General features: G+C 35.0%; 1 protein-coding gene across 1 annotated transcript in view; it reads right to left on the reverse strand.

The window, feature by feature from the left end:
• The window catches only part of OPN5 (opsin 5), a 54,244-nt gene that overhangs the window by 15,857 nt on the left and 17,850 nt on the right, over window positions 1-20,537 (reverse strand). Inside the window, exons 3-5 of the mRNA XM_074265434.1 lie at window positions 13,041-13,160; window positions 5,140-5,310; window positions 488-822 (exon numbers count right to left, since the gene is read on the reverse strand). Coding sequence (XP_074121535.1) covers window positions 488-822; window positions 5,140-5,310; window positions 13,041-13,160 — 626 coding nt within the window. The remainder of the gene's footprint in view (window positions 1-487; window positions 823-5,139; window positions 5,311-13,040; window positions 13,161-20,537) is intronic.

Here is a 20,537-nt window from a genome sequence, read left to right on the forward strand (position 1 = left end):
ATTTTTCATCAAGGCAAGAATTAAAATTGAGGTGACACAGTGAATAGAATGGAATCAGAAATATCTGAGTTTGGATGTGCCCTCAGATATTTCTTCAACGTGTGATCCTGGACAAGTCACTTTACCTCAGTTTCCTCAATTATAAAATGGGATACTTATAGCAGCTATCTCACAGGACTATTATAAGGATCAAATGACAACATATTTTAAAAGTGTTTAATACAATGCCTGACACTAAAGAAATACTTATTCCCTTCTCTTCTAATTCCAATTCTATGTCCAAATCTAGTACAACAGAGATGTAAAGGAATGTAAATTTAAAAACTAGAGTAATAAAATAACACAGGAGAAATGAGAGTCTAGCACCTTCACTATTAGTGTATACCACTTTCTTACCCATTTCTTTACTTGACCCCCTTTCTCTTTGTTCCTACTAAGTTTTTACAACCAGAAAAATGCATTTCCTTCAAAAATATAACTCCAGTACCTTGGTCAGTTTCATTTCCAGCACATGACTATTCTGGATCCTGCTGTCAAAATGGGCAACTTCTTTGGTGGAGGACTTGACCTTAGCAATTATCTTCACATAGGAGAAGACAATCACGGCAGTTGGGAGCAAGAGACAGAAGAAGAGGATGTTCAGGATGAATGTTTGTCCGGTTACAGAGGCCTTAGCGAGCCACCAGTCGAGGGTACAGGATGTTCCAAAAGGCTCAGGGGCATAGTTCCCCAGACCCGCCAAGGGCATAGTTGCCCAGAAAGTGGCATAGGCCCAGATGATAACCAGGCAGATGTAGGCGTGGTGTCTCTTCAGCCAAGTCCCTGGGTAGGAGGGGAAAAAAACATTACCTAGAAGCTCTAAGAGTCAGCTTTATGTATAGGGAGCTACATATGACCAGAAAGTGGGAGACTCCCTGGAAAGGATTTCAGAGCACCCCAACTGGGGCATCCTCCCCAGAAGGTACCCTATTTTCTGTATATTTCCCAACCCTCTCCCTCATATATAGATTAGCTAGGGATTCCTTTCATCTAGCTCCCCATAGAGACTAATCCCATATACAAATTCAATAGCATTAACACTAAATAAGATATTGATGAGACTCAATACTTACCTTCTCCAGAGATATTTTAGTTTAATAAAGGTCTCTTATAGACATAATGCCAAAAGAATGACTCCCTAACAGTAGAATTTCATGTACTCAGGAGTCTTACCATGGTGCCATGGAAGACACACTGAATTAACAGTGATATGGGTTCAAATCCCAACTCTGCACTAATCATATATTGACTAACCTTCAGTAAGTATCCTCTCTAGGCCTTTATTTCCTCATCTATAAAATGAGGGGATTAAACAGTTTCCAACCTTGACAACCTATGAATCTAAGTTATTCCAGGGCAGGGAAACCTTAATGGGACCCCTCAGATGTTTTACTCCACCAAGCACCCAAATGCACTCAAAGACAAATCCACATCAGGTGAGGAAAAAAGAATAAATCATACCTTGTATTTATTGAACACCTTTCTTCCAAAAAGCTTTTGCACCTTCTTATCTCATTTGACCTCTTAATGTCCTTGTCAGGAAATGTGTATGTATGTGCAGGAGGAGACATGGATCATTACTATATATTACAAAACTAAAATAATTGCCTCTGTGAAAATTGGCAGCACAGCCTCCCTGTTTGTATTAGATTAACCATCTCTCCCACCTAAATGTCATGAGAGAGTCAGAATATCTTAAAGGGAAGCTCAGAAAGCCATATAAATGCAATTCTCTGAGAATATCCCTCTATTCTCCAGCACTAGCTTCTATGAACCAAAATAGAATCTCCCAAAAGGGAAGTGCTGCCATATTGAAAGAGCAGTAGCACTATACCAGGGAACATTGAAGGAGTTCAAGTTCACTACCACAGAATAATGGATGGCTTAAGCTATGCCCTTAACCTGAAAAGAGGGCTATTCACACACAAACATACACATACACACACATAGATCCAAGGTTGATAGATCCAAGGAAGTAAAATTATGGTATTTATCTGTCTGAGTCTAAAGTATCAGAAACTAAACCTGAAGATAAATTTCAAAGATTAATCTATTCACCCTCAGAATCAGAGAGTCTACTTCTTTAATCTTCTTGGTCCTCCCTGTTTCTCTTTCCTCACATTCAATCAGTTGCTTTCACCTAATTGTTGCACTATTATATTTCTAGACTGGAACCTGCACACATTTAAACTGTATCTCTCTCTTAGGGCCTAGCAGATACCTCATATTTTTTTAATTGAAATAAATTGACTTTCTTATTCTACCTCTCTTCTCTATTCCCACAATCAAACTTAGATGAGGTCTTAATTATTTCTTGCCTTGATTAATCTAGAACCCTATTCTCCTTGCTATCATTCTCTCCTCTTTCTTCCATTCAATCTGGCACCAAACATAAGACTTTAATCATATCCCTCCCTTGATCTGAAACCTCTATAAATGAGGGCTAAACTCCATAGAGTGGCACTTACTCATTGTATAATCCTGGACAAGTCACTTAACTTCTTTGTATCTCATCTGTTTATTGAGGGGATAGATCTCAATGTCTTCTAAGGTCCTTTCCAGTTCTAGATCTATTTGATATCCTCAAGAACCCCACCTCACATATCACTTATTCCACAAAATTTCCCCTGATCCTTCATTCCTTCCCCAATTCCAGCTGGAAATAACCTCACTCTTGAAATTTTTCGTAGCATTCTATATTTTTTTGTACCTACAATCTAATTTATATTAGTTAATGTCCATGACTTATGTTTCCTAACTGATTGTAAACTCCTTTAAGGCTGGATCTAGATTTTATTTCTCTGTGTAAGCCCAGCACCTAGCATGGGACCTTGCATAAAGCACATACTGAGTGTTTGTTGAATTAATTTAATTCCAAAAGAATTGGCAAAGAACTTGTACATTTAGCTCCATTTAGTACCTTGTCTAGTGACTAGAGTCTATGTTGCATTTACACAATTGTTATCATTTTAAAATCTTCATTTATCAAGCTGGATTACACTGTGAGTTGTATCAAAAGATTTAAAATTCACAATCTAGGAACAGAGTGGTGGCAATAATGTGTCTAAGTAACTCTTATGCAATCCACTCTCAATTATCCACCCTAATGGAAGGGAGCATTGGCACAGATCATCCAAAACAGATAATTAAATAAAAAACATATATAAGTGACTTTGTGAGGTGTTTTGTACTTACATTTGGATATCGTGTAAAGTTGTCATATACAGGAGGGAGTAGATTTGTTCTGTGATGCTCCAGAGGGAACTAGGACCAATGGGTGGAAGTTACAGGGAGGCAGATTTTGGTTCAACAATAGAAATTACCGTTTAACAACAATAGAACCAGACTGCCTCGTGAGGTAGTAAGTTTCCCATCACGGGAGGCATTCAAACAAGATCGCTGGATGTCCTGTGATCAGGGATGCTGTAAAAAGGATTCCTGCCTTGGATAGGCAGTTGGACCAATTAACCTCTATAATTCCTTCCAATCTTAATATTCTATGATTCTGTGATGCTATGAGTGCTTCAGATGTTCTGGGATGTCCGAACAACTTCAAACAAAACAGTGAAGCCAGACTATAAAGAAGACTCTGAAAAGCTAGCCAATGTCCATACCACTTCTCTGCTCAATGCCTCCCCTGTCCCCCAACTGTTTTCTAGGAATTAATAGCATCATCCCTTAGACTGAGGCAAAGCCACAGGCTAAAGCAGAATCTTTAGAGAAGAGAGAAAGTAACATTTAAACTTATTCTGAACTTGTTTGATCACACCTTCCCTGAGAAATCGAAGATATTATTTTATCCTAAAAGACTTTTTTCTCTTCTAGAATAAACAGATCCTATTTATATTCATCAGACAATTAATTGTTCAGATTTTGAGATAAGTTCAAAAAATTTGAAAGTAGTATCCCTCCATTCAAGATGAAATAACTCAGAACACTGATTACTGATCTGCAAATAGACATTGACTGGTTTGTATTTGATCTTTTGACGTGTGCTGGATCTCCAAAATGCCTAGTGGGCAAGGATTTTAGGAATGATCAAACAAGTAATCCAAATTATTATTAATATGTCTCTATTATTTAAAAATGTCACGATGAAATCACAGATCCAAAATCCACCCCTCACAATTAATTTTAAAAGGTAAGATTCTATCACATTAAAATAGACAAAATTAGTTTAACCCATTTTTCTCCCTTGTCTAAGATCTCAAAGCTTTAGTTGATGGTTAAAGGCTAAAATTAATTGACAGGTGAAGCAAAGATGACTGATCTTACTAAAGAGCATTGTAAAGCATTGTACTTACCTGAGAATTCCATTAGTGACTAAATTTCAGCCTAAGGATTAAGTAAACTTAAATCTAATTGGTTTAACCTAAACCTTCAGAGGATGCTCCTCTGATTTCATAAGTCATCCACAAGTGTCCAAAACAGTAACTGACTCAAATATTTTCAGCAATAATGAACGGTTTACTTGAAAAGACATTTATCAGTCCCTAAAAACTTTTATCAATTTTTTTATAATTTTTTTTCCTGCTGGGTCAATGTTCATAATTCCCATCCCATTCCACATGTAGAGGAAGGAAAAAATTGTTTTGACCAAAATATTTGTCATCTTACATAGACCCAGCCTAGACATACAGAGATATTCAAAGCTTTGTAGGTAGAGTGCTCCCTAGACAAAGTTTTCCATTTTTAAATCCCCCTTGTTTCAACAACTGAGTAAGCCTGAGCCTAACGGGTTACTCAAGTCCATTTTTAATTATTATTACATTTTTCTCTGAGATAGATGGACTGAGGATCTATTACCCAGGGATTACATCACTTAATTGTATTCCTTTCCTTCACATAAAAAAGAAGCTAAGATACAAACTGTATGATGAAAAATGATATACTATCTCCAGTATAGTGGCTCTGTACCAGAAAACATTTTAAGATAATATTAAGGAAAAAAAATTAGAAAATGTTGGGCCATGGAGTCTATATGAGATTACAGAGACACATTCAAAGAGCTATAGCTCTGACTCAGTCCTCCCAAACTGATCTCCAGTCCTGCCTCCCAAGAAAGGAGAAGGACATTTCTGCAGGAACCTTCCAACTTACCGTAAGACAGATGGCAGATTTTCAAGTATCTGTCCAAGCTGACAGCAGTCATGGTGATAAGACTTCCACAGCCAAAGAAAAAACCAGCCCATCCATACCAGCGGCAGCCAACCCAGCCAAACACCCAGCGATGAGAGAAGCAAGAGATGATGGTGAAAGGCTTGCCTACAACTAGAAAAGACAAAAAGCACTTTACCATGAAAAATGTTGATGTTATCAGAACAATCACTTTATTTCTTCTGTTGGCACTATCCCATTCCTCCTTTTTGTTAAATTGTGTAAATGACAAATAACCTGTAGAACAAAAACTCTAAGTAGCACAATGGACAGCTAGGGACCTCAATTCCAATTCTGACTGTTAATAACTACTCTTATGACTTTGGTACAGAGGATAGAGAGCCAGCCAGCCTTGGAGTGAGGAAAATCTAGATTCAAATCCCATGACTGACATGTACATGACATAACACATGATTGGTGAATTTTGAAAAGTCATTAAATCTCTCAGGGCAACTTCCTAAGAGTGCAAGTTGCAAAAGAGATGCCAGTCTGTCCTGGTAAAGGGCACTTCCTCATCAGACGTTTCCCATACCATGAAATCATAGATCTAGCCCTGAAGTTCTTAGAGCTATAGAAGGATTGTTAGGAGAAAAATTATTCAAACCCTTTGCCATCATGCAATTAGATGCTTTGTGAAGGAAGCAATTTAAGGCAAGTGAGATTAAATTAAGTCATAGGAGGATAGAGGAAGGATCGGAACCCAGGACTCCTGACTTCTGTTACATTACTTTTTCTACCATTTCAGTTTTGCTTGTCTTTTAAAATTAAACTCTTGTGAAAGTTCAGAGAATCTGGCTATGGAACTGTGGCTTAGGCCAGGAGTTTATATCAGTGGCTCAAGTTTCTTTACTAAAAATTCTTTCAATGATATTTGTCAGAATGTTTAAAAAATCATATTAAAGTATTCTGAAAGTTCATGATACATCTTGTTGTTGAAGAAGTTTATCCAACAAAAAATAATGAGAACCAAAGCAAAATATTGAAGCAAAAGAATGTTGTTGTTTTTTTTTTCTTCAGGTCTATATTCATTCTCCTCCCTCTCAGATGTCCCATGCCCAAAGACTATCTGTATAAAAGCCTAAGAGTGCACACTTGTTCTTTTGTGATCAAGGGCCATGGTCAATGGACTTGTGGTCTTCAGGCCCACTCTATACTCAGTCCTTCCCTGTCTTTGGAATTGTTCCCAGCTCCAGCAATGATTTTGAACCAAATTGTGGACTATACAGGTTCCCCTAGCAGACAAAGATGGTCAATGTCCTACAGATACCTGGTGGGATATAGCACTCTCTCTTCTGACCTATCAAAATTCCTTTGTCACAAGAGAACTTGACATGCTTATTCTAAGTCATTTAACAATCTTTTTTGTATTCAAAGGATCGAGTTAAAAATTACATCTCTGATGTTTACTCCTTGTAATTCCTTGGGAAATTCACCTTCCAAGGATACCAGTCAGTCAGTTAGTCAGTGGATAAGCATATATTAAGTACCTGGTATATGTTAGAAACAGTGTTAAGCACTATAAATACAAAGAAAAGCAAAAGTTTCCTTATCTGAAAAAATAGAATATTGAACTAGATGGAGGCAACCAGTTGCTACAAAGAGCAGAGCACCAGATTTGACATCAGGAAGATTTGAAGGGTCCCACCACTAGATACTAGGTTTAAAACCTGGCTTTTCCTTTTGCTATTCACAAATTTTACTGTGCTATATTTATATTTCCATGAAGCAAGAAAGCAATTTCAGTAAATGCTGGGCTCAGGCTCTATTTATTCATCAGAGCTCCATCATTTTCTTTGACTTTCTAGAAACCATCCTTCTGCTTAGATTCATCTAGGCTTTCCTATTCAATCACTGTATTAAATTTAATGGCCTACTCCTTCCCTGAACAGAAAAGGGGAAAGGAAAAAAATTATTTTACAAACAGTAAAGAAGCTTCTTTAGATGATTAGACAAATAGAATAACCTCGTGATTGAGATCAACTCCTGAGTTTGTTATTTACTAAATGTTTGACCTGGGCAATTAATTCATCTTCATGGGCCTCAGTTACCTCATTTGTAAAATAGGCATAATATTTGTGCTACTTGCCTCACAAGACAATTATAGAATAAAGGTCTGTATAAGTGTGAGTTATTGTGATACTAGAAATGTCCCATAATTTGGAATGGAAAGCTACCTAATTTTGCAGATGAAGAAACTGAGATTCAGAGAGATAACAGAATAATTATTAATTGATAGCTCCCTCCCAAAACAATTACGCTATTTTCTGTATGCTAAGATTACTACTACTACTGATTCCCCATCAAAGAGCAAAAAATAGACTTTCATGTTTGTTTGTTTGTTTTCAGTCTTAGATATCAATCTCACTAGTTCATCTGAACCCTTCCTCATTGTGTTCGATCATATAGACTTTTTGGATGCTTGGCTAAAGGTTAGGGGTATAGTCTGTAGCTTCATCAGAACTGCATTCTAACCAAACAAGCTAATATAGATGTTGTCAATCAATCAATAAACATTTATTAGAAGTCTGCTATGTGCCAAGCTATAGAAATGCAAAAACAAAAGTGAAACAGTTCCTGCCCTCAAGGAGTTTACCATAAATTGGAAAATAGCATGCATTCAAGTAACTAAATACAAAATTTATAAATGCAAAGTAAACACCAGGTGATTCAAGAAAGGTGTCTTAGATAAATTGAATTTTGAAAAAGTAGGCGATTTTAATATGTAGTAAGGAAGGAGAACATTAGGAGGGAAGGGCAGTGAGGACATTCTTCATTAGCGCCAATACTAATCTCCATGAGGACAAAGTAGAAATTTAGTTCTTCCAGTGCCTAGTAGTGCATATTAGCTAGTTAATAAATGTTTGCTGGATTGAATTGAATTGATGAAGGCAACCAAAGAACTATTGAACTAAATAGTGCCAGATGAATTGCTTAATGAGTTAAAGAAATAAATAAATGAGTTTCTCACTGGACCATGGTATGGACTGGCCTAATGGAAGATGGAGAAGAATCTTAAAAGATGGCTATTTCATTACTCTAACACTCTCCTTTACCACCTTTCTTCTCAATATTCTCCCACACTGGGGCTTATTAAGAGAATAAATGGAAAGGTCCAATACATCAAGGACAAGTATTTCATCAGTGTGGGTGCTCTCCTTACCAATGAAGAATATATTCAGTATCAGTCTACACAGTATCAGTAAATGGGTGAATTAAGACAAAATAATTATAATTCATTTGGAAGAACAAAAAGTCTAAAATCTATAGAGAAAATAAAGGGGAATAAAAGCAGGAATTAAGAGAAAATAGCATTTTCACACCTTAAATTATCTTATTAACAGTAATCATAAAAAAGTATTTAGTACTGGTTTAAATAGAGAAGTAAATCAGTGAAACAGACAAAGTAAAGAAGAACACAGGAGCAGTTAAATAACTCAGTGTTAAAGTATATAAGATGTAAATTATTTGGGAAAGAATTCATTATTTGACAAGAACTGATGGAGAGAACTAGAAAGCATTGGGAAGAAAATAAGTTTAGACAAGCATCTTTCAACATATTTTGCCATAAACTAAAAAAACGCAACTTGAAAAACAAATTTCACACTATAAAAATAAAATTAGAAAAGATGAGATGAGTCATTATTCACAATTGTGAAGTTTCACCTCATGTCCAGCAGATATTTTCCCAATAGATATAAATGTTAGAGAAATTGGAAAAATCATCCAATCATTCTTAAAATCATTTTGAATATATATTTCTACATATAATATAATCATATGCATGCACACCCCAAAAGGTCAAAATTAGTAAGGTCCTATAAATACTACTAAATTCCTAGTAGAAAATGCCTACCAATTGGAATATCTAAACAAAATTATGGTAACTGAATATAATGCAAAATGACTGTACTATTAAAAAATGATGAATTTGATGAGTTCTGAGGAACATGCATCACAAACTGATACCTAGTGAAGTAAACAGAGCAAGTTATATCTGACTCTTTGTGATCTCATTTGGGGTTTTCTTGACAAAGATACTAGAATGGTTTGCCATTTTCTTCTCGACTCATTATAAAGATAAGGAAACTAAGGCAAACAAAACTAAGGGAAACTAAGGTACACACACACACACACACACACACACACACACACACACACACACACACCTTTGGGGGCTGTTGAGGGAAAGGACTAATTGTGGCTGCCAATTTATGAAAGTATGCTGAGGGAAAAAAATGTGAGAAATTATGGGCTTGAGAATGGTCTGTGAACTCTGTCATTGAGAAGGGAAAGGGTTTTTTGTGAGTCATTACCTGGCTAATGAAGCAGACTGCTTGTCCAAATGGGGAGCAAGTTCTCCTAGGTGACCACTTTCAATGAATCAGATCAACTAGGGACCATTTTGTAGTTAGGTCTCATCTAATTCCTATAAGGCCATCATTATTCACTAGTGAAGGATAGCTAATAAAACAGGTTTTGGTCATGGACTGCAATCTCTACACTGAATATGACAGAAAAAGTTTCAAATCTTATTTTGTATACCATCACAATCAATCCTCATGCCTTCTCCTTTTAGATTACCTCCTATTTAATTTCTCTGTCTCTCTCTCTCTCTCTCTCTCTCTCTCTGTCTCTCTCTCTCTCTCTCTCTCTCTCTCTCTCTCTCTCTCTCTGTCTCTCTGTCTCTCTGTCTCTGTCTCTCTGTCTCTGTCTCTCTCTCTCTGTGTCTCTCTGTCTCTCTCTCTGTCTCTCTTTCACTCTCTCTGTCTCTGTCTCTGTCACTTTTTGTCTCTTCCTGTCTTTTTCTGTCTCTCTTTCTGCTTCTCTCTCTCTCTGTTTCTTTGTCTCTCTCTGTCTCTCTCTGTCTCTCTCTGTCTCTCTCTCTCTGTCTCTCTCTCTCTCTCTCTCTCTCTCTCTCTCTCTCTATATATATATATATATATATATATATATGCATATATGTATGTATGTGTGTATATATATATACATATATATGTATGTATTTACATATCTACCTCTACTTGAGAGGAGTTATTTATTTGCATGTTATCTACTTCTACTTGAGAACAAGAATGGTTTTGTATCTTTAGGATTCGTCACAAGGCACACAATAAAGAATTTTAAAATGTGTATTAAATAACATTTAGGGGAATTACAGGATCAGGATCTAAAACTAGAGAGATTCTCATAGATTATTTAGTCCAACCGTCTCATTTTACAGATAAGGAAACCGAGGTCCAGAGAGGTTGAATAGCTTTTGAAGGTTACACATGTAGTAAGCAGTGGAGTTGGGATTTGAATCCAAGTAGTATAACTCAAAATTCAATACATTACTAAATCACATTGCTTCTTAATTAAGGGTGAAATTGAAAGCAGTTATTCATGTTACAATATCACCATCGTGTGGTCATTGCAAGTGATAACAAGACTGTGACCAAATCCTTTGCTCTGCCCAAGAATATTTTCTTGGAGAAGGGTATAGTTTTCCATTCTTCTCCTGTGCCTATGTAATTCCCAGAAGCAGTAATGTGATTCAAATCCACCCACTGAGTGAGTCCTACACAAAGAATTCTGGACAGCCAATTACTCAGTAAGAGTTCAACTAATCAACTGAGCAATGAGTAGACTCACTGGGAGCTTTTTTGGTCCTGTTCTTAAGAGACTGGAGGAGTCGGAAAAGCACACTTAGAAGGAAGAAATGCTGATTCCACGAAGCATCGTTAAAGGGTGATGTAAGGCAGGGAAACAATGGTTACAATTTTTCCTGACAACATTGGGTATTCATGTCTCCTCTTCAAACAATAGAGAAATTAATATGATTTCCATTAATAGAATGACTTTATGGTAAATGAGACTTGCTCAGGACAATGTTAAAGTAGGAGTCAAACCCAAATCTTAACTCAAGGCCAGAATGCTAATCACAAAATGTCAAAGCTAAATACACCAACTCTTAGATATCATTAAATCCAATGCTTTCATTTTTCTACAGAAGGAAAATGAAACCCAGAGAAATGATTCAAGATCAAAAAATTATCATAATGATGCAAAATTCTCACCCTGAACATATACACATAGAGAGATAACAAGAACAGGAGAGGAAGCAGCTCTGACAAGCAATACTGAACCATGAACTCCTAAATATTCCATGTGTCCATTTATGTATGTATGTATATAGAAATTACATACTTATATATACAAATATACATATATACATCCACTATATGCATATATATACATATTACATATATATATTCACAAGCAAATTAATATATAAAATACAGACAAAAATCACTAAATAACTCCCCCAAATTCCCACAATATACATTACCAACAGGGCAAAGATAGCATCTTAGGGCTAGTGTTCTTAACATAGATCTCAGTGGTCAGTGAACTTAGATGGGGGGGGGGTTGGAGATGGGAAATTACATCTTTAGTAACCTTTAGTTTCCTTTGTAATCCTTCATAGATAATTGTATTCATTTAAATAATTATTCTGAGAAAGGGTTTATGACCCACAAAATGCCATCTTTCTTTGTTTTAGGACATGGGTTAAAATCTTTACTTTTATCCTATCTTCTTTGTTTTCCAATTGATTTGCCCTATTTAAAGACTAAACTATCCCAATAACCCTCTGACTACCTTCCTGAAGGTCTCTACCATCAATCCACCCTTTGGACAATAGCCAAAGTATGCGTCTAATGCACTTCCAATCAACTTACTCCTCTACTCAAAGTATTCAGATTTAAATCTGAGTTGGAGTTTGTACCTAGTTCTCTTTATTCTGAATGCTTCCCTTGCTTTCCAAAGTGGCTGGTACTGTAGATCCTTGAAATTTGTAAAGTCCACTGGAGTAGGTTTGGGGTGGAGGAAGCTGGAGATGGCATGTGATAAGTGCCAAATGAATGGTAGAGACAATAAGTGCTCTGAATATAATAGAAGATTGTTTTATATGCTCTACAATGCCTTAGCATGGTGCTGAGCATGCAATAGGAGTTTCATTTATGGGATTTGTCTTTTGAACCTATTATTCTTTGAGTAATGTAGTAGAAAGTATGATTAATTTGGATTTAAACAACTAGAGTTCAAATGCTAATTTTCCTACTTACTATAGGACCTATATGACCTTGCACAAGTCACTTTATTCTAAAACCTCTATTTGAAGATGAAGCTTAGCTTATATACATCCTCACCTTTCTTAGCTGATTGGGTACTTTCCCCCCACCCTTTTTACAAACTTTTGTCTTTTTCCTCTCTAAACCTCCCCCACACACATTAACCTACTAGTTTTTTAAGTTTAGGAACTCTTAACTTTTTTATATATTTTATATTTTGTTATATATTTTCAGCTCTAACAATTAGCACAGTTCCTGGCTACTGACTATTGACTTAATCTACCAGAGTTTCTATTTTCTCATCTATAAATTGTGAGGGTAGCCTGAGATGACTTCTAAGATCTGTAAATCAATAATATTAAGATTGTTCTACTCTGTTGCATACATCTCTTATTCTCTGTGTTTCCAGTTCATGATTTCTTCTCTTCTTCAAGAATATCCTGGGTGTTCATTTTTAAATTATTCTCAAAATTAAACCAATATAAAATTATTGAGGGACAAGGAAAAATAAGGTATCACAGTGTCATTTTTTCTTCCTGGTGCCAAACCCATTAGAGACAGCCCTACAGGCCCAAATCTACCTTTCCATTGCTTTTAATCAAGAGTTCTTATTAACTTCAAGAGAGGAATTCTTTGTGTGGACAGAACTAGAGTAAAGGGAATAAGCTAATTGGTCAACTTGGAACGGAAAAGTTAAACAACACCAAGAAGAAATTATTATTGCTGTATTACCTGAAATCCCCAAGTCACAAACTGCTAAATTAACTGTCATTATTTCAGCAGGTCTCAGCTTCTTCTTTCGTTTTGAAGACATATAAATCACATAGCCATTTCCCAAGGTGGACAACACACCTACAGGAAAAATACAAAGTCAAAGCATTGAATGACCAAGACAACCAAATGACAAGATGAATAATAAGCCATTGAAATCAAACCAAGGCATGAAAACATTCATTTCCATTTCAACTATTATTTATCATTAATAAATGAGAACTAACTTTTGACATCCACCTGAGAATATTTTACAATTAGTTGGTACTGCCTATATAGAACTATCTATATCTTATATAATCAATTAAAGTCTGAACACCCTGAACTGCAGCTATGTGTCCACCGAATTTGGCACAATCACCCCAAAAAAGCTACCTCACTATTCCTTTGCTCTCACTTATTTCTCAATCATTTTTGATCTGGCTTCTGACCTAATCACTCAACTGAAACTAACATCTCCAAAGTTACCTGTGATTGCTTAATTGTCAAATCTGAAGTTGCTCAAACTATATGCATCTTGACATCTCTGCAGAATTTAACACTTCTGACTCTTCTTTCTTTCTGATTACTTATGATCCCTTCTGGATTTCCATGGTATGGCTTTCTCTTGATTCTCCTATTATTTATTTGACCATCTCTCAGTCTGCTTTTGCTAGATCATCATTTATAACCTGCCTTCATCCTGTGCTTGTGTCACAAGGCTCTGTCTTCAGCCCTCTTCTCTTCTGGTTCTATACTCTCTCTTAGGAAACTCTTTAGCTTAAGTTTAATTATGAGCTCTATACTGATGACTCTGAGATCTATCTAGTCCCAAAAGGAAAATGTGCAGAATTTTCTGTTTTGTCTTAGCACAATAAAATTGTGAAGGGGAAAACCAGTTTCAATACTTGTGAAACTCCCAGAAACCCGAGTCTGCTGTTAGAAAATTTTAAATCCTAGGAGTCAGCATTGCCTGAATGTTTCATTAAAATTAACAATTCTCTTAGGTTAGAAGAAAGAAAAAAATAGAGATAATTATAGACTTAAAGTTGCCCAATTCCAATGAAACCAGACCTCATTAAGAGAAACCAGGAAGAAAATCAAAAGTGAGAAGGCAAAGTTTCAGACCTCGATTTTTTTTAATGATCAACAAAATGGCACTTTTCTTTTTTTTTTCCAAGGAAACACTCAAAGTCTAGAAACAATGCAAAAGACTTGTTAAAAACAAAATTCTTTCATATATTCCAAGGAGATCAAAGACAGAAAGGTCCTATGCAGACTTCCAAAATATTTTCAAATAATAATAAAGAATTAGAAACACAGCAAATGTTCTTTAAATGGATAATAGCTTAACAAATCATGCTAACTGAATATAATGGAATAGTGCTTCTGTAAAAAATAATGAATATAAAAAATACAAAGTAGCATGGGAAGCTATATAATTGATTCCTAGTAAAATAAGCAGAAATAGGAAAACAATGTATATAATGACAACAATATAAGTAGAAAGAACAATCCAAAATAAATGGAATTTGGAAATTATGTGAAATTATAAGGACTAACCTTGATCATGAAGAAAAGTTAGGAGCATCTAGCTATCTCATCTCCATCCCTTCTTTGAAGATTGTAGGATTATGTGGATGGAAAGGTGCCTATAACACTAAGCTTGATATATTGGTTAATTTTATTCTGCTACAATTTTTTCTCATTTTAATTTTTGTTATAAGAGAGTTCTCTGGATGGGATATATTATATTGTATTATATATTAGGAAATGAAGATGATATTAAAACAAAAAAGGTATAAATAATTTTAACAAAAGGCAGGCATAATTCACTATACTCGGAAATTCTCTACTTTCTTTTTTAGTTGCCAAATGTTATCAATTCTACTTCTACACCATTATTTATTCCCATCCTCTCTCTGCACTCACATGGCCAACATCCCTGTCCAGACTGAACCTTTTTTATTTTTTTTGTCTATACTAATGGCTCCAAATTGGATGATTTCTTTTGTTCTGTGACAAATTAATCTGCTTTAAGAAAGAAATCATAATCTCTAAATGATCTATTTCTATCACCCATTACTACTCCCCCTAGAATCAGGATGGCCAAGAAGCCTATGGTGCCAAATTAAATCCTCCTTCTGAAACATTAAATAGTTTTGGTCAATCAATAAACATTTACTGTTGAAGTTGTTTTTCAATTATGTCTGACTCTTTATGACCCAATGAACTATATTGAAAACCCTAAACATGGAGTTTTCTTGACAAAGATACTAATGTAGTTTGTTATTTTCTTCTCTAGTAGATTTAAGGAAAACAGAGAGTAAATAATTTGTCCAGTGTCACAGTGTCTGAAGCTAGATTTTAATTCAGGTCTTCCTGACTCCAGGTTCAAAGCTTTATCCACTGAATCACTTAAGTGCCTACAATATATGCCAGACTCTGTGTTAAGCATTAAGTATACAAAAAAGGCCAAATGACAGCCTTTGAATCAAGGAGCTCACATTTTAATGAGGAGAGACACCAAGCAACAAATATGTAGAAACAAACAGCATACAAAACAAATAGAGAATAATTAAAAGAGGGAAAGCATTAGAATTGAGAGGTTAAGGAAAGCTTCCTGAAAAAGCCTGTTTTGAAAAACAACACAGTATAAGAAATAGGTCACTGGACTTGGAATCAAAAGACACAGGGTTCAAATTCTAACTCACATGCTTACAAGTTGTGTAAGCCTTGGCAAATCATTCCACCTTCAGTGCCTCAGTTTCCACATCTGGAAAATGAGATGGGTTTAATATGATAGCCTTTAATATTCCTTACAGATCTAAATCTCTGATCTTATCTTTTTTTTTGCTTCTTAGGAGATTCTGGGACTAGAATCACAATGCATGACTAAGAAATAATCATTCTAGTCCATTTTCCTTTTATAAAAATCATTAATTATTGTTTTTTTAAGTATTGAAAACAGAGGTTTAGTGAACTAGCAGAAGCGTATCTGAAACATCAGACTAGCTTCAACTCTTGCTCCGGGGCAAATATCAGCTGGAGTGAGCCAAAGGAATGCAAAGTCATTATTCATATTAAAATAAGGGAAATGAGACTAGGAAAGAATCTTACTAAGGGAAAAAAGAAATGAGACTTTCAAAGATTAATATAAACTAATTGTTTATCATCATCCCTGCTCTCATTAATGTAGATAATTGAAAATCAATTATATTCAGCATTAATAAAACCAATGGTCATTTAGAAGAGAGTGAAAAATGGATTTTGACTTATTTTTCCCTCCTTTGTTTATTTGTCATAAGTTCCTTTATATGTCTTCAGAATCATCTTCTTTATACAATCCAATCTAACTACCCTACTGACTTCTCTTCCATCCAAATAGGTATCTAAAATGTAGAGTCTTCTTTTTAACAATACTGTGATTCAAGGCAATTTTAATATACTTGAATAGAGTATGTCATCTGCATCCAGAGAGAAAATTGTGGAGACTGAATGTGGATCAAAAAAGAATATTTTTACCTTTTTGTTGTTGTTGTTTGCTTGTTTTTTTTTTCTTTATTATGGTTTTTCCCCTTTTGATTTGATTTTTCTTGCACAACATGACAAACATGGAAATATGTTCAAAAGAATGGCACATATTAAACCTATATCAGATTGTTTGCTGTCTTCAGTATGTAAGAGAGAGAAAGAGAAAAATTTGGAATGCAGAGTTTTATGAAAACTATTTTTACATATATTTGGAAAAATAAAATACTATTGAAAAAACTGTAGAGCCTTATTTTTAGTCTTCTGGGCCTTTTATTAGACTACAACCTAAGTCTTTGTAAAAGAAATGAAAAAAATTGAGATGCAAACACCCACAAAGAACTGAGGTATATTATAGCATAACTTGGCCTGGTTCACTAGGTTCCAATCACTGTCTCAGAATTACTTGAGTGATGAAGTTGGTTGTCAAAATGCTGTAAAAACAAAAATAATAATAATAACTACAGATTCTTTAGAATCAGAGGATCTGAGTTTGAATTTGAAGTCATTTAACTTCTCTACATTGTAACTATGAACTTCTTTAAATTCTCTGTATGATATTGGTTGGATCACTTAGTCTCTGTAAAACTCAGTTTATTCATCTGGAAAGAATTAGTTTCAATAATCTCTAAGTTTTCTTCATATATAAAATGAATTATTCTAGACTCTGAGGTCCTTTCCAACTCTAACCCTGGAATCCTGTGATTAGAAAATCCCTAAGGTACATCTCGGTCTATGATACTATGACTTTGACATCTATATAGCACTTTGCATATTTCAAAGTAATTTAAGTGCATTATCTCACTTGGCTATCATAATGGCCCTCTGGCTGACTAGGAAGGATAGAAATTATAAGTGAAGGAGTTTAGTCTCAGAGAAGCTTGATAATTGTCAGCCTTTTAAAGTATTAGACATTCTTAGGCATCTCAAAAACCTGGGGTATACTTTGTATGAGATAGCTATCCAGCATGAGTTGGCATCCTGAGGCATAAATGCTTTATGGAAGTCAATAGTTTCTAGACCTCCTTCTATTTATATTTCACCATAGACTTTCCCCTCTTGACATATGTCCTCTGAGGTAAATGAATGCCACTATTTAATTGATGCTTTTCAATATTATGAGTCATAAGAGCAAATTTTCATCATAGATATGGAATTTTACTGAGTGTCTGCCAATACAAATTATTTTGCACTCTACTATCTTGAATCTGATGATGGTAATATTCCCTCCAAAAATACATATTTCAACCCATCCATACCTGCCTCACTTTATGATTCTCATCCACCCCTTCCCATACATTCACCATTAGGAACTTAAGGATCATAAATATAGAGCTAGAAGAATGTCAGTGACTTACACATAGAATGTATGTAGTAAATATTTGAATTAATTTCCCACACATAAGCCTTGACAGTGAATATTCTCTTTGTATTCATAGAGACACAACTTCATGCACTTAGAACCTGAGAGGTGATCTAGTCTAACCTCCTTATTTTACAAATGAGTAAACTGAGTCCTGGAAAGGTAAAGTGACTTGCTCAAGACCACTCAGATAGCAAGTGACTTCCTGGTCCTTTGGTTCCAAATCAAATAGTCTTTCTATTTTGCCACATTTCTTCTCCACTCCCTGAGCCAGAGGGAATCTTTTCTTGACATTCAGAAAATGAGAGGCAGAATACAGTAGTAGATAAAAAGCCAGCCTCAAAGTTGAACTTCAATCTGGTTTCAGGTAATTTCTGACACCTGTTAATTGTGTGCTTTCAGAGAATAAACTATTTAATCTCTCACAACAATAGGAAATTTTATAAAATAGTGTGGAGAGCACATAATCTACTAAAGGCTTGTTGATGAGTTGATAAAGTTGCAGGATAGATACTGATCTACACTAAGATCATTTTCTCATCATTGTCTATAGTAATTAAATCATATGCCCAGTTTAAAACACACACACACACATACACACATACACATACACACACACACACACACACACACACACAAATATATATCAATGGAGCCTATTATCACTGGATAAGTCCTTTTTCTTCTATTTTTCTACCATAAGAATCTATTTAACTGCATCCTTTTCCCCTATTCACTGTCATAATTCCTTTATATGTTGTTGCCTGCCCAACCCCTCCATATGCCCATTTGCAACTGGCTTGATGCATTGATTAGCTATGTGATTATAATCACCCAGTTAACAAATCAGTTTTTTACAAATTCTACAAAATATGAAGATTTTTGAAAAGTACCCTTTATTACCACCATTGCTATATGATTCAGTGACAGAACTATTAGGCCTATGCCTTAAGGAGATCAAAAGAAAAAGAAAATAACACATAAGTACAAAAATAATTATATGACCTTTTTTGTAGTGGCAAGGAATGAAAAGTAAAGGTGTGCCCTTCAATTGAGGAATATCTGAATACATTATTGGATGTGAATGTAATAGAACACTATGGTACCATAAGAAATTACAAAAGGGATATTTTCACGGAGAATCTTAGGCGTACCAGTATGAATTGCTTATAAAATGAAGTAAATAGAACTAGATTAATTTCATACAGCACTGTACAATAATAATTTTATAAATAAATCTTATTTTTAAAGATTTAAGAATTATGACCAACTTAATGACCAACTCTAATTCCAAATAATTAAATATAAATCAAGTGTCCCAGCCACCTATGTCCCCATTTTCCTCCAGACTTCACTTTTGACTCTCCAACCTTATTGCTTCACCAAGACCTCAGACAGGTACCTTACCAGGACCAGCCTGTTCATTTTCAGCTTCTTTTTATGTCATGTCTACCCTTATTAGAATATAAGCTCCTTGAAAACAGGTATCTTTCTTTCTGCTTTTAAAAATTTCTACTTTCAGTGCTTAGAACAGGATATGGAACATAATGAATGCTTAATATCTAATGACTTGTTGGCTCTAAAGTTGCTTCCAAATCTATAGCAATGATTTTGTAAAATCACTTTGGTAAAAGAGTTTTGTTTTGTTTTCTAATTCAAATTCAAGGAACTATTTCTGCTTTGTCCTTGAGGCCTGAAAGCACTTTTTGTGATGCTTTTTATTGATTCAAAGACCTGGAAAAATTCCAAGTTGGCTCCTCTCCAAAATTGAATATACCTCTTGGCACCTTTGACAAGCTCAGGAGAGGATAAACTTAATAGGCACTGTCTACCCTTTCATTGTTCTCTAAACTTACAAATAATGATAGTAATTCTTAGAGATCTCTATGGTTAGTTATATATGATCTAGAAGCAGGATTTCCACTTTTCAGATTAGAACATAACAAATCTTTAACCTAGGAAGGTCTTCTGCTCATTTTCTACAATACTTCTAGTTCAACTATCATTTAGTGCATATTTGAAATGCCAACCTATCATTAATCTAAACAAAACAAAAGTAATATGTAGTTTACTGACCTTCACCAAAATATTTTCCCTCAATTTTTTGTTGCTGTTCAGTAATATCTGACACTTTGTGACCCCATTTGTGATTTTCTTGGCAAAATACTGGACTGATTTACCATTTCCTTTTCTAGCTCATTTTACAGATGAAGAACTGAGGCAAACAGTATTAAGTGACTTGCTCAGCATCACATAGCTAGTAAGTTATTAAGTGTGTGAAGCCAAAATTGAACTAAGGAACATGAACCTTCTTGACTCCTAGCCCAGAATTATATCTATTGTACCACCTAGTTGCCCCTTAGTATTTAGCCCTCTAAAATAAGGAAGTTAAATTAGATAATATCTAAGTTCCATTTTGAGCACTAATGTTCTGTGATTCTCTGCCACAATGTGAAAATACTTGGATAAAGTTATCCATACTATATACACAATTGATGCGTGACTGTTATTGATAGTGTCAACATTTAATCAATCCACAAGCATTTATTAAGCAAAGTTGGGATTTGAACCTAGGTCCTCTGACT

Source organism: Sminthopsis crassicaudata, chromosome 4 (assembly GCF_048593235.1).
Source record: "Sminthopsis crassicaudata isolate SCR6 chromosome 4, ASM4859323v1, whole genome shotgun sequence".
NCBI lineage: Eukaryota > Metazoa > Chordata > Mammalia > Dasyuromorphia > Dasyuridae > Sminthopsis > Sminthopsis crassicaudata.